This window comes from Echiichthys vipera (genome assembly GCF_963691815.1).
Source record: "Echiichthys vipera genome assembly, chromosome: 20".
Lineage (NCBI taxonomy): Eukaryota > Metazoa > Chordata > Actinopteri > Perciformes > Trachinidae > Echiichthys > Echiichthys vipera.
Genome location: NC_139845.1, coordinates 1,288,767 through 1,312,794, shown reverse-complemented (window position 1 = coordinate 1,312,794; position 24,028 = coordinate 1,288,767). Strand labels below are relative to the sequence as shown.

Below are 24,028 nucleotides of genomic sequence, written 5' to 3'. Positions count from 1 at the left end.
TGTGTGTGTGTGTGTGTGTGTGTGTCTGTGTGTTTGTCTGTGTGTGTGTGTGTGTGCGTGTCTCTGTGTGTGTGTCTCTCTCTCTCTCTCTGTGTGTCTCTGTGTGTGTGTCTGTGTGTTTGTGTGTGTGTGTGTCTGTCTCTGTGTGTGTGTCTGTGTCTCTGTGTGTGTATGTGTGTGTTTGTGTGTGTGTTGTGTGTCTCTGCTTGTGTGTGACTTTCTCTCTTTGTGTGTGTGTGTATGTTTGTGTGTGACACCGTTAGGATAAGGTGTGTGTGTGTGTGGGGGGGGGGGGTGTAGTCGGTGAAGGTCCCCATAAGGTTATGGTTAGGGTCGGACCCCATTAGACACATAAGTAAGAACAGACAGATCAAACACACCTCTCTGTTTATTAGTTTTCATTCTCATGAAGCCGAGTCGTCAGAATTCATTCACGTTCACTTCATAGAAAAGATTCATTTTCACAGTTTTACACTCACAAAAGCCTAAAACTACATTCATATTCATATTTATGTGAATAAGTAACTTTAACATCTGGTGATCACTGCGTTTCCTTCGAGCCGCAGAATAAAGTCAATCACGAGTTCAACCTTTTTCTTGGGATTTTGAAATTAATTCAAACTTTCCTCCCAAACACGAGTGAAACGCTGTTTACGATCAGAACATTACAACAATAAAGTTTATCATAACAACTAAAAACAAAAGTTAATCCTAGTCAACGCCTTATCACAGGTGGGGAGCCATTTTGCAGAATTGGTGCCGTGTGTGTGTGTGTGTGTGTGTGTGTGTGTGTGTGTGTGTGTGTGTGTGTGTGTGTGTGTGTGTGTGTGTGTGTGTGCTGTTACACCGCAATCTCCCAGCTTGGGCTCAATAAAGAATTTCTATTCTATAAAACTGCATCTCAGGGCGCCCTCCCACTGTGCCTCTGTCCCGTGTCCCCGGTTCAGGATCATCTGGTCTGGATGAACCCTGGGCGCCTTCCTAGGGAGGTGTTCCAGGCACGTCCAGCTGGGAGGAGGCCTCGGGGAAGACCGAGGACCAGGTGGAGAGATTAGATCTCCACACTGGCCTGGGAACGCCTCAGGATCCCCCAGTTAGAGCTGGTTAATGTGGCCCGGGAAAGGGAAGTTTGGGGTCCCCTGCTGGAGCCGCTGCGCCTGAGACCTGATCCAGGACCAGAGGCTGAAAATCTGCAGTAAACACTCCACCTCCGCATCACACCAACGTGAACCTTTCACCGCCATTGTTTGAAGTGTCCGCGCATGGTCCCTCCTTCTTTTTTCTACGTCCCAACAGGCGCACAGGAAATGACCTCAGAACCGCCGTAGGCCTCGTGCTCGTACACGTGCGCACGCTCGTGCTCGTACACGTGCAAACGTGCTTTACTAAAGCCCACCTCTCCCAAACGGGCCGTGGACGGCAAGCGTGCCGCTCCTAGACGTGGTACGGTTGCACTCACACTGGTCAAACGCACCAGGCTTGACGTGAAAAACCTGTTTTGGCGTGGGATGGAGGCACAGTGGGAAGGCGCCCTTAGGTCAAAGGCGGGATAGAATAAGGAAGGTTGGGTGGTTCGTGAACTGGCGTTTTCAGTCGTGGACGCTCGATTGTAGTCGGTGAATGTAACGGGCTGATTGAACGCTGCAGTGAATAAATACGCGGCCGAACGCCGTAATAGTCGACTTAAGAGTCTGGAAATAGTGCTGAGTAAGTAAAAACTGACGCACGCCGGATGATGTCAGGTCCTTTTTCACCGACGCCGTCTCAAAACAACCGGAACGACGATAAATAGAAGGAGACGATTTGGAAATTTACGCAGAGAGATCTTTAAATTAACATCACGATAAAAAACACAACAATGAGAACGCTGAGTCATGTGTCGCTAAGCGTGTGCGTCGCTGCAGCGTCTGTAGAAGTGGAAGTGGTAGTCGGTGAAGAGCGCCCCCCTGTAGTGAGGGTCGGTACTGCAGTCCGCTTGACCCTGAGGAGAGAGGCACTTATGTTTAACACGTCAATCCTTCAAAATAAAAGCTTCTGTGTGCGTGCGGTTCTTACAGCGACGGTGGAGCGGAAGTGATACGAGCTGTGGTAGAGACGAGCGACGTGGAGAGGCCACTCGTGTTCGCCCTGCACACACACACACACACACACACACACACACACACACACACACACACACACACACACACACACACACACACACACACACACACACACACACACACACACACACACACACACACACACACACACACACACACACACACACACACACACACACACACACACACACACACACACACACACACACACACACACACACACACGCGTTAGTTTGTGACATCACGACACGTCACGCTTACAAAGGTGGCGTGAGTCCGTGGCGTGAGTCCGTGGCGTGAGTCCGTGGCGTGAGTTCGTGGCGTGAGTTTGGGGCGTGAGTCCGTGGCGTGAGTCCGTGGCGTGAGTCCGTGGCGTGAGTCCGTGGCGTGAGTCCGTGAGGTGAGTCCGTGGCGTGAGTCCGTGGCGTGAGTCCGTGGCGTGAGTCCGTGGTGTGAGTCCGTGGCGTGAGTCCGTGGCGTGAGTTCGTGGTTTGAGTCTGTGGCGTGAGTCCGTGGCGTGAGTCCGTGGCGTGAGGGCGTGGCGTGAGTCCGTGGTGTGAGTCCGTGGTGTGAGTCCGTGGCGTGAGTCCGTGGTGTGAGTCCGTGGCGTGAGTCAGTGGCGTGAGTCCGTGGCGTGCGTCCGTGGCGTGCTTACCTGCGTGTTGGACGGGTATCTGATCCCGGTGACCGTGTTCATGTCCAGCAGAGCCGAGCAGGACGCCGACTCATCAAAGCTGCACAGGTGAACGACGAGCAGCTCAGTGGAGCTGCACACGTGAGGAAGAGCGAGATATTAATGTCATATAAATATACGGTTAAGTTAAGACGGTTAAGTTAAGACGGTTAAGTTGAGACAACTAAAGCTGACGGTTAAAGTTTTGGACAGTTAAGTTGAGATGGTTAAAGGTGGTGGTTAAGTTGAGACGGTTAAGTTGAGACGGTTCAGTTAAGACAGTTAAGTTGAGAAGGTTGAGTTGAGAGGGTTAAGTGAGACGACTTAAGGAGACTGTTAAGTTGAGAGGACTAAAAGAGATGGTTAAGTGAAGACGACTAAAGGAGACGGTTAAGTTGAGACGATTCAGTTGAGAGGGTTAAGTGAGACGACTTAAGGAGACTGTTAAGTTGAGATGACTAAAGGAGATGGTTAAGTGAAGACGACTAAAGGAGACGGTTAAGTTGAGACCGTTAAGTACTCACTTCATGAGCAGGGTGACTCTCATGTTGACGGGGACAAACTGGCTGATGGGAACTCTGTAGGTGAATCTGCCCGGCCTGCAGGACACAACACGTACACATGAACAGTGACACTTAAGGGTCAGTCCTGTATAACACTGTGACACTTAAGGGTCAGTTCTGTATAACACTATGACACTTAAGGGTCAGTCCTGTATTACACTGTGACACTTAAGGGTCAGTCCTGTATTACACTGTGACACTTAAGGGTCAGTTCTGTATAACACTGTGACACTTAAGGGTCAGTTCTGTATAACACTGTGACACTTAAGGGTCAGTTCTGTATAACACTGTGACAGTTTAAGGGTCAGTTCTGTATAACACTGTGCCACTTAAGGGTCAGTTCTGTATAACACCGTGACACTTAAGGGCCAGTTCTGTATAACACTGTGACACTTAAGGGTCAGTTCTGTATAACACTGTGACACTTAAGGGTCAGTTCTGTATAAGACTGTGCCACTTAAGGGTCAGTTCTGTATAACACCGTGACACTTAAGGGCCAGTTCTGTATAACACTGTGACACTTAAGGGTCAGTTCTGTATAACACCGTGACAGTTTAAGGGTCAGTTCTGTATAACACTGTGACAGTTTAAGGGTCAGTTCTGTATAACACTGTGCCACTTAAGGGTCAGTTCTGTATAACACCGTGACACTTAAGGGCCAGTTCTGTATAACACTGTGACAGTTTAAGGGTCAGTTCTGTATAACACTGTGACACTTAAGGGTCAGTTCTGTATAACACTGTGACAGTTTAAGGGTCAGTTCTGTATAACACTGTGCCACTTAAGGGTCAGTTCTGTATAACACTGTGACAGTTTAAGGGTCAGTTCTGTATAACACTGTGACACTTAAGGGTCAGTTCTGTATAACACTGTGACAGTTTAAGGGTCAGTTCTGTATAACACTGTGACACTTAAGGGTCAGTTCTGTATAAAACTGTGACACTTAAGGGCCAGTTCTGTATAACACTGTGACAGTTTAAGGGTCAGTTCTGTATAACACTGTGACACTTAAGGGTCAGTTCTGTATAACACTGTGACAGTTTAAGGGTCAGTTCTGTATAACACTGTGACACTTAAGGGTCAGTTCTGTATAACACTGTGACAGTTTAAGGGTCAGTTCTGTATAACACTGTGACACTTAAGGGTCAGTTCTGTATAACACTGTGACACTTAAGGGTCAGTTCTGTATAACACTGTGACACTTAAGGGCCAGTTCTGTATAACACTGTGACACTTAAGGGTCAGTCCTGTATAACATCGTGACACTTAAGGGTCAGTTCTGTATAACACCGTGACACTTAAGGGTCAGTTCTGTATAACACCGTGACACTTAAGGGCCAGTTCTGTATAACACTGTGACACTTAAGGGTCAGTTCTGTACAATACTGTGACACTTAAGGGTCAGTTCTGTATAACACTGTGACACTTAAGGGCCAGTTCTGTATAACATTGTGACACTTAAGGGTCAGTTCTGTATAACACTGTGACACTTAAGGGTCAGTTCTGTATATCACTGTGACACTTAAGGGTCAGTCCTGTATAACACTGTGACACTTAAGGGTCAGTTCTGTATATCACTGTGACACTTAAGGGTCAGTTCTTTTGTAATAGTTCTACTTTTGATGCTGACAGTAGGTTTCGTTGATAAAGTCAAAGTTTTAATGCAGGACTAACTGACCGTGGAATCGAACCGTTGGCAGTGTTCAGATAAAGGCGTCTCTTACCCACAGTCGTCTCTGAGGCAGTATTTGCTGTCGATCACCTGCTGGTTCTCTTTGATCGTCACAGAGTGGATGGTGGTGTTCGTCCCTGACGGAGAATCACAGACATGAGTGACAGGTGGACGTGTAGCCCCGCCCCAAATCCTCCCCTGTTTTCTGGTCTGTTTGACACTCAGGGCGCACTCCCACTGTGCCTCCGTACCGTGCCCGAGCACATTTCACGGCTAAAGTCTGGTTCCTTTGACCAGTGTGAGTGCAACCGTACCACGTCTAGGAGCGGCACGCTATATTGACTTTATGGAGCCAGTGGAGTCTCCTCCTGCTGGACATTAGAGAGAATGCAGCTTTAAGTGGAGTCTCCTCCTGCTGGACATTAGAGAGAATGCAGCTTTAAGTGGAGTCTCCTCCTGCTGGACATTAGAGAGAATGCAGCTTTAAGTGGAGTCTCCTCCTGCTGGACATTAGAGAGAATGCAGCTTTAAGTGGAGTCTCCTCATGCTGGACATTAGAGAGAATGCAGCTTTAAGTGGATTCTCCTCCTGCTGAACATTAGAGAGAATGCAGCTTTAAGTGGAGTCTCCTCCTGCTGGACATTAGAGAGAATGCAGCTTTAAGTGGAGTCTCCTCCTGCTGGACATTAGAGAGAATGCAGCTTTAAGTGGAGTCTCCTCCTGCTGGACATTAGAGAGAATGCAGCTTTAAGTGGAGTCTCCACCTGCTGGACATTAGAGAGAATGCAGCTTTAAGTGGAGTCTCCTCCTGCTGGACATTAGAGAGAATGCAGCTTTAAGTGGAGTCTCCTCCTGCTGGACATTAGAGAGAATGCAGCTTTAAGTGGAGTCTCCTCCTGCTGGACATTAGAGAGAATGCAGCTTTAAGTGGAGTCTCCTCCTGCTGGACATTAGAGAGAATGCAGCTTTAAGTGGAGTCTCCTCCTGCTGGACATTAGAGAGAATGCAGCTTTAAGTGTAGTCTCCTCCTGCTGGACATTAGAGAGAATGCAGCTTTAAGTGGAGTCTCCTCCTACTGGACATTAGAGAGAATGCAGCTTTAAGTGGACATTAGAGAGAGTTTAAAATTGTACATAAACAACAATAATAAAAACACTCACAGTCTCGGGCGTTTTTCAGCTCGTGGTAAAGTTTCTCTTTTCTTCTTCCTGTGAAGCAAAAACACAAAATCACAGATAAATATGAACCTTTAATTCAGTTCTCTGCGTCATTGCTTTTTAATATAAACACAGACAGACACCCGGGCCACATTAACCAGCTCTAACTGGGGGATCCTGAGGCGTTCCCAGGCCAGTGTGGAGATCTAATCTCTCCACCTGGTCCTGGGTCTTCCCCTAGGCCTCCTCCCAGCTGGACGTGCCTGGAACACCTCCCTAGGGAGGCGCCCAGGGTTCATCCTTACCAGATCCTGAACCACCTCAACTGGCTCCTTTCAACACAAAGGAGCAGCGGCTCTACTCCGAGTTCCTCACGGATGCTGAACTTCTCCCCCTCTCTCTAAGGGAGACTCCAGACCCCCTCCTGAGGAAACACAGTTCACACGCTTGGACCTGGACCTGGTTCTCTGGGTCCTGACCTGGACCTGGTTCTTTGGGTCCTGACCTGGACCTGGTTCTGTGGGTCCTGACCTGGACCTGGTTCTTTGGGTCCTGACCTGGTTCTGTGGGTCCTGACCTGGACCTGGTTCTTTGGGTCCTGACCTGGACCTGGTTCTTTGGGTCCTGACCTGGACCTGGTTCTTTGGGTCCTGACCCAGCTTTCATGACCACAGGTGAGGGTAGGAACCAGGACTGAGGGTAGATCCAGAGCTTTGTCTTCCTCAGCTCTCTGTTCGTCACAACGGTACGGTAGAGCGACTGCAGCTCCGCCCCCGCTGCTCCGATTCTCCGGCCAAACTCACGCTCCATCGTCCCCTCACTCGTGAACCAGATCCCGAGGTCCTTGAACTCCTTCACTTGATAATGTGTCTCTATTGCGTCTAAGGTGAGCTGCTGTTACCTGTCGGATCGGACCCGTGTGCTCCTGTGAGGTTGGAGTCGGTGCTGCCCCCTGCAGGTGGAGGGCAGCAGTACACGCGTTCACAGTACAGCAGCTCACAGAAGTCCACGTCCGGGGGCCAGGAGCCGGGCGGACTGGTGGCTGGGACTGGGAGAGAGAGACGTTAGAGACACCGTTAAAATAAAAATGAGCCGTTCAAACCTTTTATTTGTTATTTACGTGACTTTGAAAGAGAGGGCGTGGCGTGAGGTCACCTGTGCTGCTCCAGGGCGGGGGGTGCACGGTCCCCACGCTGGCGTCACTGCCACACAAACACAACAGTCAGCACAAACAGCTGCACACACGTCGTGATGTCATGACGTTGTTGGTTAAATGGAGCCGTCAGTAACAAGTTAACACGTATTCTGACAGCGATCAGAAGAAAGATCAGATAAACTTTAATGATCCCACAGCGAGGGAGTTCACATGTTATAAAAGTTAAGATACAAATACAAATAAGAGAACATTAAAAAGTTTATTTATATTAGAATAAAGTTTAATTTTCAATTTAAAGCTTTACATTAGAATCAAACAGATGTAAAACTACGTAAAACACGACTTTTTATCTCATTATTATGACTTTTTATCTCATTATTATGACTTTTTATCTCATTATTTTGACTTTTTATCTCATTATTATGACTTTTTATCTCATTATTATTAATTTTTATCTTGTTATTTTGACTTTTTATCTCATTATTATGACTTTTTATCTCATTATTATGACTTTTAACTCATTATTATGACTTTTTATCTCATTATTATGACTTTTTATCTCATTATTATGACTTTTTATCTCATTATTATGACTTTTATCTCATTATTATGACTTTTTATCTCATTATTTTGACTTTTTATCTCATTTTTATGACTTTCTATCTCATTATTTTGACTTTTTATCTCATTATTATTAATTTTTATCTTGTTATTTTGACTTTTTATCTCATTATTATGACTTTTTATCTCATTATTATTAATTTTTATCTTGTTATTTTGACTTTTTATCTCATTATTATGACTTTTTATCTCATTATTATGACTTTTAACTCATTATTATGACTTTTTATCTCATTATTATGACTTTTTATCTCATTATTATGACTTTTATCTCATTATTTTGACTTTTTATCTCATTATTATGACTTTTCTCATTATTTAGACTTTTTATCTCATTATTTTGACTTTTATCTCATTATTTTGACTTTTTATCTCATTATTTTGACTTTTTATCTCATTATTATGACTTTTTATCTCATTATTATGACTTTTTATCTCATTATTTTGACTTTTTATCTCATAATTATGACTTTTATCTCATTATTTTGACTTTTTATCTCATTATTTTGACTTTATCTCATTATTATGACTTTTTATCTCATTATTTTGACTTTTTATCTCATTATTTCGACTTTTTATCTCATAATTTTGACTTTTATCTCATTATTTTGACTTATTTTTATTCTAGTTTTGCGAATTATGAGATAAAATGTCAAAAAAATAAGATAAAAAGTCATAATTATGAGATAAATTCCCAAATGTTTTATAGAGACGGAGCACTTTCACGTTCAGAATTACCATGTGGTTGCTAAGACGTTGGAGTGACGTATTTCCTGTTTCATCTTTGATGACGACGTCAAATCTCGGTCCACTAAAGGGGTCGTTTTGTAACGGCAGGTGACGTCTTAAAATAAGCGCCCAACGTTAGCGTCTGTGAGACCTCTGTGTAAAGTGGTTTCCCAGGTGACTATCGATGGTTGCTAGGATGTTCCCGGGTGGTTGGTCGTGTGGTATTGGGTGTTTCTATGGCCTTGCCTGTGGTCGCTAACTCTGAGGTTACAAAAGGAATATTAGCGCTAGCATTACTGGGTTGATCCAGTGGTCATGGTTGCTATGGTGATACTTTGGCGTTGCTGTGACACTGTTAATGGTTGTAAGGGTGTTTTAAGGTTTTTGCAAACTTTCACCTGTTGATGTCGAAGTCTTCCTCCTTTAAATTCAGCAGGTACAGAGCAGTGATGGAGATGACGCTGCGCACACACAGACACCAGCATTGGTTCATAATCTTTCTCAGTTCGACATTTAATTCCTGTGTAGGACAAAGACAGGAAGTGACATCATGCCTCACCAGAACGCCATGGTGGCCAGCAGGGTGAAGACGCTGGCTTGGAAGACTTTATGCTTCAAACAGTGGCTGTACTTCTGACTCCAGCCTTTACGAACCTTCCCAGTCTTACACGTGTCAGGGGCCGCCGTCATCGACACACTGCTGTGTTTCCGTGGTTTCCTGTTGGAGAAAACAAAACAACTCCAGCTTTTATTCTGAAGTCCCTGATGAACCCAGTGGATTTTTTATGGCGCCCTCCCACTGTACCTCCGTCCCGTGCCCCGTGCTTTAGGGTCCTTGTCCCCCCCTCCAGGCCCGTTTGTACTCACTCTACCTGGGCCTCGGAGAATGCTTCTTGCTGCCTATACGTCATCACGCCGTAACACGTCACACGCATTGATGACGTCATGGCGATGCGTGGCTTTGTTTCCAGATCTTTCCGTAGACCTCGGAGTTTTTGTGCGTCTTGTCGACTGTTTTTGAATCTTTTCATCGACCAAATCTGCAGTAAACACTCCACCTCCGCATCACACCAACGTGAACCTTTCACCGCCATTGTTTGAAATGTCCGCGCATGGTCCCTCCTTCTTTTTTCTACGTCCCAACAGGCGCACAGGAAATTACCTCAGAACCACCGTAGGCCTCGTGTTCGCACACGTGCGCACGCTCGTGCTCGTACACGTGCAAACGTGCTTTACTAAAGCCCACCTCTCCCAAACGGGCCGTGGACGGCAAGTGGGCCGCAGCTATGCGCGGAGTGGTTGCACTCACACTGGTCAAACGCACTAGGCTGTAAAACCTGTTTTGGCCCGGTGTGGAAGGACAGTGTGAGTGCGCCCTTAAATGGACTTCATGTATAAAGTGCCTTTATTCAAAGCACTAACAGCCTCTCATTCACCCTCTCACACATAGATAGCAGCAAGCTACCATGCAGATTGGGGAGCGAACCCATTTCCTTGCGGGAGTTCATCCCAAACGGATCAATAAAGAGAAGTCTAGGTCTAAAGCATGGGTGTCAAACTGATCCAGTAAAGAGTCGCTGTGGCTGCAGGTTTTCATTCCAACCAATCAAAAACACACCTGGTCCAACAAACCAACTGTGTGGAGACAGTTCAGGTGATGGAGTAAGTCGAGTCAGGTGTGTTCTTGCTTGGTTGGAATGAAAACCTGCAGCCACAGCGACTCTTAACTGGATCAGTCTGACACCCCTGGTCTAAAGTCACAGTCCATCTTTGTGAAACCAGCCTCTTGACAGGTACACTGCAATACAGTTTGTCCAAAAAAGCTTACAAAAACAGTGAGAAGGCAGCCCAGCTTTGAGGAGAGCTTTTACAAATGATTAATAGATAATAAACTACCAACACTTATACGATCAAAACTCCATCGTCTCAGTGACCTTGAGCACAGTTCAGCTGTCTTCTAAACACGTAAACAGACTGTCCTTCAACCTGCGTCGTAAAAGTCTGCTTAAGATGGTCGTTGCCTACATTTTCTCCAAAACCTTCCAACAAGTGAGAGACAAGGGAGGAAATTACAGCACAACGGTTTGTGACACCGTTCTTTGAGCTGCAGTTGAGTCGTCCACGTCTGCAGCTCTTGGCTCTTTCACCCAGTAGCCTTCAGAGACTCGCCCGTCCTTGAACTGTGATTTGCATTGACGCTCTGATAACGCACTGATGCTTTCATTATGTAACACATACGTTTGCTTTATCAGTACTTTTCCACGGTGTTGTGTTTTGTACATTACAGGGAGAACTGCACTCACACAGATTACATGGTTGTGTCTAGATGGTAACCCTAGACTTGCAATAACTCTTGCGAGACTTGTTGCCTGACGACCAATCCTACTATCCTAACCTCAACTATCGAACCTTAATCAACTTACCTTAAGCAAGATCAACTCCTAACATCAACCAACTAACCTTAACCACTCAAGGTCAACTCCTAACATCAACCAACTAACCTTAACCATTCAAGGTCAACTCCTAACATCAACCAACTAACTTAAACCATTCAAGATCAACTCCTAACTTCAACCAACTAACTTTAACCATCGAAGATCAACTCCTAACATCAACCAACTAACCTTAACCATTCAAGGTCAACTCCTAACATCAACCAACTAACCTTAACCATTCAAGGTCAACTCCTAACATCAACCAACTAACCTTAACCATTCAAGGTCAACTCCTAACATCAACCAACTAACCTTAACCATTAAAGGTCAACTCCTAACATCAACCAACTAACCATAACCATTCAAGGTCAACTCCTAACATCAACCAACTAACCTTAACCATTAAAGGTCAACTCCTAAGATCAACCAACTAACCTTAACCATTCAAGATCTACTCCTAACATCAACCAACTAACTTTAACCATTCAACTCCTAACATCAACCAACTAACTTTAACCATTCAAGGTCAACTCCTAACATCAACCAACTAACTTTAACCATTCAAGATCAACTCCTAACATCAACCAACTAACTTTAACCATTCAAGATCAACTCCTAACATCAACCAACTAACTTTAACCATTCAAGATCAACTCCTAACATCAACCAACTAACTTTAACAAGTCAAGGTCAACTCCTAACATCAACCAACTAACTTTAACCATTCAAGGTCAACTCCTAACATCAACCAACTAACTTTAACCATTCAAGGTCAACTCCTAACATCAACCAACTAACTTTAACCATTCAAGATCAACTCCTAACATCAACCAACTAACCTTAACCATTCAAAGTCAACTCCTAACATCAACCAACTAACTTTAACCATTCAAGATCAACTCCTAACACCAACCAACTAACTTTAACCATTCAAGATCAACTCCTAACATCAACCAACTAACTTTAACCATTCAAGATCAACTCCTAACATCAACCAACTTACTTTAACCATTCAAGATCAACTCCTAACATCAACCAACTAACTTTAACTGCTCAAGATCAACTCCTAACATCAACCAACTAACTTTAACCATCGAAGATCAACTCCTTACATCAACCAACTTACTTTAACCATTCAAGATCAACTCCTAACATCAACCAACTTACTTTAACCATTCAAGATCAACTCCTAACATCAACCAACTAACTTTAACTGCTCAAGATCAACTCCTAACATCAACCAACTAACTTTAACCATTCAAGATCAACTCCTAACATCAACCAACTACCCTTAACCATTTGAGATCAACTCCTAACTTTAACCATCTTTCAAGAGCTTCTCAAATCTTGAGTTACCATCCAGACACCACCAGATTATATTTTAAACAAACTAATATTGCATATTAGAGGTAGTAAGTGCAGTGGTACTTGGATTGATTTGTTCTGCAGAATAAGATAGATTGATAGATGAATGGATGAAGGTACCCGGTGGAGCGCAGGCTGCCCGTCAGGCTCTTCAGTTTCGCCAATCGGCAGTTCCAGACCTCCAGCTCTTTGATTCGAGTCTCCAGGTTGTCGGTGAGCTTCGACAGCTGCTGTACCGCCCCCACGTTCTCCATGAAGATCTGCTCCTGGAGGAGGAATCCGAGGGAAATACAAGTAACACACAAATTCTTTGTGGGTTCAAAGATAAATACGTCAGAGTCTGGAGGAGGATTACCTTGTCCACCATGAGGAAGTTATTAATCTGCTCTCCGTCAGAACAGGCGATGTCTCCAACCTCCGTCACCGCTGCTGGCAGCAGCTCCTTCACCTCCTGAGCTATTATACCTGAAATATCACATTATCAGGTTATCAGAACACATCCCAGCGCATAAAGCATCTCACTCCCCTAGCATAACACATAAAATACACTTTCAATATTATAATAGCATTAGAATAATGCGGCACGTCACCTGTCTGGTGGGTGTGGTCGATTCCCATGGTGGAGGCGAACTCTGGTTTATAATCGAACTCGACTATTCTCATCTGAGTGATTCTCTTCAGCTGCTGCTCAGAGTCAACCTGAAACACACATGAGCACTTTCTTCAGGAACTTGACAATTAAATGCAGAATTAAAAAAACACTTGAGATAAGGAGGGATAAGGTGGGAGTGGTTCTCAGTAGAGGTAAACTATCACGTTGTTGTTTTGTGATTGACTGCTCCCCAAGGAATTCGATAAGTGGTGTTGGTAAGTGCTGCAAAGCGAACGTTCAGAGTGATTTACCAAAGAAGACACTTGTCCCTGAAACTGAATCAGTCATGTTTCATAATAATAACAAAGTATTTAAAGTGTGATTCCAGTGCAATGTCATCCCAGGGTCTCATTCTGTAGTTACATCGGGTGATTTTACGCCGGAGTGACACTTTAAGTGTTATTATCTTACCTCCTGTATGTTTTCCTTGGCACGGCGGTCGGACGGCTGCATGATGGCACCCATCACCTTGGCGTTGCCGCAGACGACCAACGCCTCATCAGGGGTGTCGGTGTTGATGCCCACTCGGCCCTGACAGACCACGGCGTCCTGCACCGCCCCGCGCTGCCACACGGCGTCCCCTTCCATCTCAAACTGACCAGGGTTAGAGGCCTGTGGAGGGGGAGAGGCTCCAGTTTTATAAATATGACACCCAGATGTGTGCGTCAGTGGTTCACACCTGTTGCCTTATTGATTCGTAGTTTCTAGTTGATTGGTTTAAAGTCGGTGTTACCCTGACGATGACTCTCTCTGACACCAGAGCTGTGAGGAGGAACGTTTCCTCTCCTCCCACTGCAGCGTACAGACCAACCACCATCTGGAAATATCTTCAAACAAACACTCAATCAGTATGTAGCTCTGACTATTGCTCATGTATTCATTCATCCGTGAACTCCCTCACCCACCTCTGGTCAGGGTTGGGTTTGCCTTTCTTCCTCATGTTGTTGGACGTCGTTTCGCTGAAGTGCAATCGACCGAGTGTGACCTTGGTGATTTTGCCGCTAGGCAGACTGACTCTGGGGGAAACATGATTTACTGTTTTACAAAATAGTTGTTTAAATGTTTGTTAGATATTGTAGGTTATTGGCAAAAGCAATGGCAAAGAAAGACAAGATTTCGATGCTTGGACCGACGATGAGGTGGAACTGTTGCTGAGATAGCGTTAAAACAAGGCTGTGGAAAGAGGCAAGGACACCAATCAAAGATGGCGGGGCTTTGGGTGTACGGCACATGCACAGAGGAAGCTGTACTGTTCCTTTTCTATGATAGTGCGCCACCTATTGAGCATCATGGCAATTGCACACCAGATTTTACTATGCATGTATCATACCCCCAAAGCACCGCCATCTTTGTTTGGTGACTTAGCGTCTTTGTACTAGACTTGTGTTAAAATAGGGTCTATTAGAACTGACAACTGGTGCAACGTGCCATGGTGCATGTAGGGATGTTTGTCCATCATCTACCTGATGGGGTGGAAGGGCTTCTTGCTGCGGTCAGGCTGAGACTGCTCAATGGTCACATGGTGGCTTGGAGACTCCAACTGTGAGGATTGAGACAAACAGGTATCACACAGAGGAAATACTGAAGGCCCCCTGCTGGTTGTGTTGAATATTGAGTGGATTTCTAGATGTGAGTCTGGATCAGCCCAACATTTCTGGGAAAACATCTCATAGATGTGTTTCATCAAGAGGATACCAGCAAGTAACTGATCCTTCCCACCCACTAAACACTGGACGGTGAATAGACGTGCAGATCATGTCTTTACTGGGTCCATGACACACCTTGAACGTCATTTAGACGTTCATCATTTGACCTTTGAACTGGGGACATGTTTGGACGTCTATGACAGGTGCAGGAAATGTATATGATTTTTTTTGTTAATTTACATTTTCCTGTTTTTTCTTTAACTGGTTTATTTTGAATAATCAAGATATTTTTTGCTACACGGTGGTGTAGTGGTTAGCACTGTCGCCTCACAGCGAGAGGGTTCCTGGTTTGAATCCCAGCTGGGGCCCTTCTGTGTGGAGTTTGCATGTTGTCCCCGTGTCTGCGTGGGTTTTCTCCGGGTTCTCCGGTTTCCTCCCACAGTCCAAAGACGTGCAGGTGTTGGGTTCATTGATGACTCTAAATCACCCGTAGGTGTGAATGGTTGTCTGTCTCTGTTCGTCTCTATGTGTCCTGTGATAGACTGGCGTCCTGTCCAGGGTGGACCGCGCCTCACGCCCGATGTCAGCTGGGATCGGCTCCAGCACCCCCCTCGACCCCGACCCCGGGATAAGCGGTTGAAGATGAAGGAATGAAAGATATTTATTTATGCATATATGTATTTTTGCCTTTATCTCTTTTTTATTTGGAAATTCAGTTTGTGGGAAATAATTTCATGGTAGCCTTTTCACCTTATTATGACAGAATTCTGGAGGATTGGAGGTTCGATCCCCGCCCCGTCTTGTGTCATGATCGTTGTGTCCTGGGGCAAGACACTTCACCCACCTTACCTCGTCTGAATGCTGAAGGTTTGAGGTGGTGGTCGTAGGTGCTGAATGGCAAGTTTGTGACCCTAGAAGAGGGCCATGTTATTATTATTGAAGTAGTCTAAAATTAGTTTAAATTTGATGTTGCAAAGACGTCCACAAACGACCACATTTGGACTCTAAGTAGCCGTTACATGGAGGTCCTAAGGATGTTAACATTGGACGTTTGGCAAAGGTCGAAAAAAGACGTTGCCTGTCGTTACAAAACAACCCCTTCAGTGGACCGAAAATGACACAAACCAATGGACCAATCGCTGCACTGGACCCACACACTTGCATAGATCTTCAATGAATCTGTGTTGGGAACCATTTAGTTTGGACAATAACTTTACTGTTTTTCAGGCAAACTGGATTAGCATAATTTATCTTAACTCATTAATGTCTATCTAATGAAGGGAATTCACCGTTCTTTCTATATTTTGCTCGTCACAGAGCGTAGACAAAAGGTTGAAGAGTCTTGTACGCACCTTGATCCCAAACACTTTTATCTGGAAGTGCTGGACCTGCTGCGGCCCGCTAGGTGTTCTGACGTATTGCGGCTCTGCGGCCACACCGATATGAACGGTGACCTGGAAGTGGTTCTTCTTCTGGCAGACGAAGGCTTCGTCAGCTGCAGAGTAGTTGAAGCCTTTATCTGTGTCGACGTGGTAGGCGGGAGGACACCTGGAAACACAGGTACAGGTGCTTGGTGTAAGGATGGTGATAACAGTTGGTCTGTCCAACACTTTGGTCCAGAGCGAGATATCTCAACAAGATGAAAATGAAAAACACTGATCCATGCTGGTTTTAGACTCACAGTGTCTGGTAGCTGCTGTCGTACAAAGTGCTCCAATGATCAGGTCTGTACTGTTCCCAGGTCAGCAGCGGGTAGGATCCTAATCCACCTACACTGCCACCTTGAGTCCCGTCACCTTCACTGCAGGGCGCCTCGATTCCTGCTGATGGTTCCTCAGACTCAGATCTCCTCCTCTTTTTACTCTCTGGGGAACTGAAGCAGATACACGACCTTGAGAGTTATCAACACTCGACTGGTTGTGTCTGATGCTGATGACTCCATTTTGGTACAACTGGACCTCAGCAGATGTGGGTAGGCTCCATTGCTACTGGCAATGCTTCATCCTTTACTGCCCCTGTCAAGGCTCATTTTAGTTCCACTACTGTTTTCTGGTTACATCCCTCTCTAAATGATCTGCAAATGTCATGTTAAGGTAGATGCTATTTGCACCAGGGTGTCAGTAGCCAACAACACTATTTGCACCCAGGTTTCTTTCCTAAATCTAACCAACCTGCATATCATGAATCTCTGCAACTCTCATCACTCCTGCCACCTGATTGGCAAGAACCCTTCCAGTCCGTCAATCAACAATCAACCTGTACCTAGAAATGTATCTATCTATCTAACTTATTTGACTCTGACCTCACATTTGATGCTCAAGTCCTAAAGGTTGTGTAGTCCTGCTTTTACCATTTGAAAATATACACAAGTCCTTTGTTGCCCTTTATTTCATCTGACTTGGACGACTATTATTCCATGTATCCCAGTTTAAGCAAGAGTTCTCTTTCTTGACTGTTATTGTTCCAAACTGTGGCAGCAAGGATCTGAACTAAGTGCCAACCTTGGCCTGCCTTCAGTGGCTATCCCAGTTAATTGCATATTTGATTTAAATTTTTTACTGATTATGTTCAAGACATCTGTGAACTCTTGTCCCATTATGAACTGGACCACAGCGTGGGGTTCTTGGCAAGGGTCTACTGGCTGTTCCTTGTTTGTAGCTAGAGTCTAGCTCTGCATTGGAGTTCCTTGGCAGAGGAACTTAGGCTGCGACAAAATGGCAACTTAGTAAAGAGTAAAAACCCCAAAACTGACATTGTTTAAGGTCGGCTTACCAGGTGTTTACTGTGGAGGTGGAGCCCAGCAGACAGGTTGAAGGGGGTGTGGATAAATTTGGGACCAGGCCCGGACCGATGCAGGGCGTGGCGTAGCTGTTCGAGGGGGGCAGTGGCGGAGAAGGAGGTGTGGGAGGGGCGTAAACCTGCGAGCAGCTCTCTGGACTCAGGTAGTGTGTGTGTTCAGGTGAGTGGTGTATGTGCGGCCGCAGGGGGGCAGGTGGGGCAGGTGAAGTCCCAGACTTGATGTAAGTGTTTGTGAGGCCCAAACTGCGAAGCTCTTCGTGGGTCAGAAGCTGTTGGTGGGCTGGGGCGGGGCCTCGTTCCTTAAAGCGACAGGATGACGAGGGGGCAGGCCGCTGTGTTGGTTGGAACATCTCCTGGTTGGACCAATAGGGCGGCTTGTAGTGGAACTCTACCAATCAGAGAAGTACAGTATATTAGAGCACACAGTTTCATCCTGTTAGCTCATTTTCCAAATCAAAACACTGTTTTTGAAGAAATCAGCCCTCAAACCAGTTTTTAAGGCTAAATTTTGAACAGAAATTGCAGTTGCTTTGCAGTTGCAGTGTCTCGCTCCGCTTGCAGAGGCTGAAAGAAGAACGTTTTTGTGAAGCCGGCACAACTTCCTTCTCATTCATCCCCACAGCGCCACACACAGTCGGACGCTCAGCTTCTACTGACTTCAATGGGGAAGAGCGGGTTGTTCCACTGCAGCCAAACTAGACGCTCATTGGATAAATTCTGGGCTTTTTCCCGCCCATCGGATGCTCAGCGTCTCTGGGGGTCTATGGGACAGTGGGCTGGTCGGACGCTCGGCTTCTGCATGATGATTGGATGAGCTGTCTGAGGCAGAATCCTTTTTTGATTGACAGCTAAATGAATGAAAAACAAACATCCAGCGGAGCATTTTCCAAGTTTTTCATTCTGTTGTTCTGAACTGACCCGGAAACTTTACCGATCCCCGGAGACTTTGTCCTTGTTAAAAACGGACTAGTGTTGTGTTTGCAGACTCTTTTCTGTCACTCTGCGGTTTCTTTGCTGTGGAGCTTCTCCCCCCGTCACGATCACTCACTCTCACAGGCGCTCACACTTCACAGTAGCCTGGCGCAGCTGCTCCAGCTTGGCCGAGGCTGTTTAAGCAGCCTAGCTCTGCTGCCATTGAGAGGACATCGGTCAAGTCCCTGGAAAAGACGCCGAGTTGGTTCGACAAGGTCACAGATCATTTTGTTGAAAAGGAACGAAGGGAAGAATTTACATCTAAGGGCGCACTCACACTGTCCTTCCGCACCGGGCCAAAACCGTTTTTTCAGCTAAAGCCTAGTACATTAAAGCAGTGTGAGTGCACCCGTTCCACGCATAACTGCGGACAGCGAGCCGCTTGAAAGAGGCGGGCTTTTGTAGAGCCGTTTGCACATGTACGAGCACGAGCACGAGCCCTACGTGTGACGTGTTATGGCATGATGACGTATGGACAGCAAGAAGCATTTGCGCGAGGCCCAGGTAGTGTGAGTACAAACGGGCCTGGAGAGCGGGGGGAGAGGGAGGGGGGGGCAAGTACCCTAAAGCACGGGGCGCGGTGCGGAAGGACAGTGTGAGTGTGCCCTAAATAAACAAACACATTTATGATGGAGGCCGGAAAAATGAGCTTCCCCTCCTTGAAACACCGGCAGCCGTCACTGCTGAGTATATACTGTCAGTCACTCATTTCATCAGCACTGCAGAACAATAGATATTCCTGTACGTCTGGACGACCCAAAGAAAAACAGGCCTATGTCACTGAAACTCGCAGTAAACGTAGCGGTGGAAGTCGTGAACAGTACCTGGCATCTGTGGAGGGGAACAGGCCTCCGAGCTCGAGTCCGGAGGCGACTCAGGGAGCATGCTGGGACAGAGAAGAGCACACAAACAAACACTTCAACATTTCAACAGTGCAATATCTGCTAACCACCAGTGGTCTTCAGCCGGCAGTGTCTGTGGTTACTGTTGCATGGCATTTTTAAACTCTCTAAACTCTCTTTACTTTTCATATTATTCTTACTTTGCCCGGTGGAAAGACGTTTTTCTGTTTGGTAAAGTGCGTTTTATTGTTTGTAGGGACGTCGTCTTTCTGTATTTACAACCTTCACTCAGCTGATAACCAACTGGGTCAATGTGTGTGTTTTATCAGTGTGTGCGTCCAGGAATGTGGAGGATGACAAAGTAAGTTTCCTCTGTTACAGCTACAACTTACTCTACTACCTCTATTTTTATTTCTTAATTCAAACATTTTACATTTTATAACATATGCGTACGTTATGCCTGTTTTAGTATCAACACATACGTGTGTTGGTATTCGTAGGAGCTTCACTGAGGAGAAAATTTATATAAAAATATAAAATCAAAGTTAAAATCCGGACTTATCTCCATGAGTGTGAATCTTACAAGCTGTTGGGGTCCATGTCGTTGCTGAGGTACTGCTCCAGGATGCTCGTGTCAACGGCGACAGAACTGTCCAACACGCCAGTCACATCCTGACCTGCACACAGACACGCACACATGATCATTAATAATTACTGATCTTAACGACCAGAGGCTAATTGATAACATACTGTATGCATGTGGGCGTAACCTGTTAAGCTTCCTGTTCGTGTTCTAACAGTAAGAGTGAGAGTTTGTTCGACCTGGGACGTTTTAAGGAAATGGTTAGAAAGGAAATATAGGTTAAAAAGTCAAACATGAATGAACATCCTATTAGAGAGCTTCAGACACTGTTGCAGGGTTCAGTTAGAATTTAACTTTGTAGAGCTAGTTTGATAAATTTAGCGTAATTGATTTTGGTTTAATCTAAACATAAACATGTCCACAAGTCTTTTTTTAAATGATACATTTTCCAAACCTCCCCGAAAACACCCAGAATATTTTCCTCAAGAACCACTTCCTTTAAGGGCGCACTCACACTGTCCTTCAGCACCGGGCCAAAACAAGTTTTTCGGCTAAAGTCTGGTTCCTTTGACCAGTGTGAGTGCAACCGTACCACGTCTAGGAGCGGCACGCTTGCCGTCCACGGCCCGTTTGGGAGAGGTGGGCTTTAGTAAAGCACGTTTGCACGTGTACGAGCACGAGCGTGCGCACGTGTACGAGCACGAGGCCTACGGCGGTTCTGAGGTCATTTCCTGTGCGCCTGTTGGGACGTAGAGAAAAGAAGGAGGGACCATGCGCGGACATTTCAAACAATGGCGGTGAAAGGTTCACGTTGGTGTGATGCGGAGGTGGAGTGTTTACTGCAGATTTGGTCGATGAAAAGATTCAAAAACAGTCGACAAGACGCACAAAAACTCCGAGGTCTACGGAAAGATCTGGAAACAAAGCCACGCATCGCCATGACGTCATCAATGCGTGTGACGTGTTACGGCGTGATGACGTATAGGCAGCAAGAAGCATTCTCCGAGGCCCAGGTAGTGTGAGTACAAACGGGCCTGGAGGGGGGGACAAGGACCCTAAAGCACGGGGCACGGGACGGAGGCACAGTGGGAGTTCAATGTCCACAAGAATAGCTTTAAACTAACTTTAAGGATAACTTGAACCTCCTTAGAAATCTCCCTGGATCTACCGAACCTCAACCTTTTAAAGAACCCCTGGAAGCAACTCAATGATGACTACAAAGGACCTATTTATGGACCCCTAGTCTGTCTTTTTCAGGGCCAACAGAACATTCTTAAGGACACCTTTCAAGATGCACAAGATAAGGATAGCTTAAACCTCCTTAGCATCCTCCATGGACCTACCTCAAGAACACAGTGAACAACTAGAACTTAATCAAGGAGTTTTAGAACATTCCCAACATTTTAAATGATCACTCGAACCAAATCAACGTCAACTACAATATCTAAAGGACAGTTAGGTCTTACTCAGGGACTCATGGACTGTCTTCTTCAGGACAAATATAATCTTTTCAAGGAGCCCCCTTCACGATCGACGAGGACTTCTTCCTTGAGGACCAATATATATATGCCTCTACAACCCATGGAACCACTTCCAGGACAACTTTAACTCCTTCAGAACCCCTCAGCCTTTCTTAAAGACCGGTAGATCTTCCTTTAGGATTCCTGGAACCTCTCTAAGGACCAGTGGAATTTCTTCCTACTCATGGATCCCTGGACTGTTCATCTCAAGGATCAATAATATCTTCCCTGTCCACCAAGGTCCACCAGAAAACCCTGTATCCGAGGGACCACTTGAACCCTATGAAGAACCCTTGGAGCAACTTCAAGAACCAACTGGACCTCTTAAAGGCCACATAAACCCTTCTCCGATGATTGGATCCTCCACAGGACCACTACAACCTCTTCTACCTTCTCAATAGTCATGAGATGCTCATTAAAAACATTTATGCTCCTTCAGATATTGATGATTTTCAGTCTTTAAAATAGTCTGTGTGTGATCAGGCCCTTCCACATTCAGCTCACCACTGAAGAACTGCTGCAGCGCCTCGTTCTCTCCCAGCACCTGGAGCGGCAGCCGGGCTGCTCCGGGCTCCATGCTGCCCAGCAGGGGGCGCTGCAGCCGGGGAGTGAGGAGGGATCAGGAGGGCCCCAGCTGGAGCGGCTGCAGGGCTGAGGACAGACACTGACAGTGAATTCATTAATATAGAACTTAGAAAACAATTTAAAAATGACAAAGAAGAGTTAAAGCAGTTAAAACAGTTGATTAAAGCAGATAAAAAGTGACAAAAACACTAAAAAGAGAAGCGTCCTACAGCCAGTGTTGGTCCTTTTACTCAAGTACTGTACTTAATGAGGTAATGCATCACAATATTATCACATCTTGTGTGTTCAGTGGGGAGACTCATAACTTCAGGACTTCAGCACTAAAAACCCTCACGGAGCCTCCATTTGAAGTGATTGTTTTGAACATTTCTTGTTTGAAAGTCAAACGATCACAAAGAAGAAGACGAGTCACAAAAAACACAAACAGCTACAAAGAGATGAAAATTCAACACAAAGAGATACAAAAGAATACAAAGAGACACAAAACAACTACAAAGAGACACAAAACAACTACAAAGAGACACAAAACAACCACAAAGAGACACAAAACAACTACAAAGAGAAAAAAACAACTACAAAGAGACACAAAACAACTACAAAGAGACACAAAACAACCACAAAGAGACACAAAACAACAACAAAGAGACTCAAAACAACTGCAAAGAGACACAAAAAGACTACAAAGAGATACAAAGACTACAAAGAGACACAAAACAACCACAAAGAGACACAAAACAACCACAAAGAGACACAGAGCAACAACAAAGAGACACAGAACAACTACAAAGAGACAAAAAACAACTACAAAGAGACAAAAAACAACTACAAAGAGACACAAAACAACTACAAAGAGACACAAAACAACTACAAAGAGACACAAAACAACTACAAAGAGACTCAAAACAACTACAGACAATGTGAAATAATTTAAACAATATTATAATTGTCTAAAATCTATAAATAAAACTCCTCACACACACACACACACACACACACACACACACACACACACACACACACACACACACACAGCAGTGGACATATTTGTTCACCTGTCTCTCCAAGATGGCCGCCACTCAGTCAGTGATTAGCAGTTTGTTGGCGCCGCTCGTCCTCAGGTACAATCCATCTGGTTTAGAGTTCCTCCACATGAGCCAACTCTTCTTCTGTGGTGTTATTGAGAAGAAGAAGAAGAAGAAGAAGAGAGATGTACTTCCTTCAGGGTCTGAACTCTTCTTCTGGTCGTTCGTGGCGTCCGTGGATCGTCTCTGTCCGTCTGAACTTTGAGCTTTGAACAGGAAACAGAAACACACACACACACACACACCTGACGCAGGCGTAACACACACCTGTGTCTGTGTGTGTGTGTGTGATGAAGTCATAAACCATCTTACTGCACACACACACACACACACACACACACACACACACACACACACACACACACACACACACACACACACACACACACACCCACACACACACACACACACACACACACACACACATATACACACAAACACACACACACACATATACACACACACACACACACTCTATATCACTATACTTGTGAGGATCCTCATTGACGTTCATTACTAGGACTTCTCCACGTGAATCAGAGGGGACCATGGGTGCAGATCCTGGGGGACGCAGACTGTTTGAAGGGCAGGGGCTGACAAAATAGATAGGGCAACTCTGTACACACACACACACACACACACACACACACACACACACACACACACACACACACCTGTTGTACGTCATGATGGGTAAACACAGACGAGGGCGTGAAACAGAAACATCGTTTTCCTGCAGCAACTCTCACAAACTCTGCTGCCTCAGTCGTCGTTCACAGGTGTTTTAATATATGTTAATAAATATATTAATATATTTATTAATATATTTATTAACAGTGTTTTCACTGTGTTGAACGGTGAAATGAGCCGTTAA

General features: G+C 45.3%; 1 protein-coding gene across 1 annotated transcript; it reads right to left on the bottom strand.

Moving 5' to 3' along the window:
- Positions 1–1,882: 1,882 nt before the first annotated feature.
- Positions 1,883–22,064, bottom strand: myrfl (myelin regulatory factor like; the record flags this gene model as incomplete). Its single annotated transcript, XM_083935047.1, has 23 exons — positions 1,883–1,981; positions 2,056–2,127; positions 2,758–2,869; positions 3,300–3,374; positions 5,063–5,147; positions 6,171–6,218; positions 7,069–7,215; positions 7,323–7,369; positions 9,072–9,134; positions 9,233–9,391; positions 12,594–12,739; positions 12,829–12,938; positions 13,064–13,172; positions 13,537–13,737; positions 13,859–13,952; positions 14,031–14,141; positions 14,589–14,665; positions 16,124–16,319; positions 16,453–16,644; positions 17,544–17,958; positions 19,367–19,428; positions 19,968–20,061; positions 21,992–22,064. 23 exons carry the CDS (start codon positions 22,062–22,064, stop codon positions 1,883–1,885), a joined length of 2,787 nt encoding a protein of 928 aa, XP_083791173.1.
- Between the last annotated feature and the right edge of the window lie 1,964 nt (positions 22,065–24,028).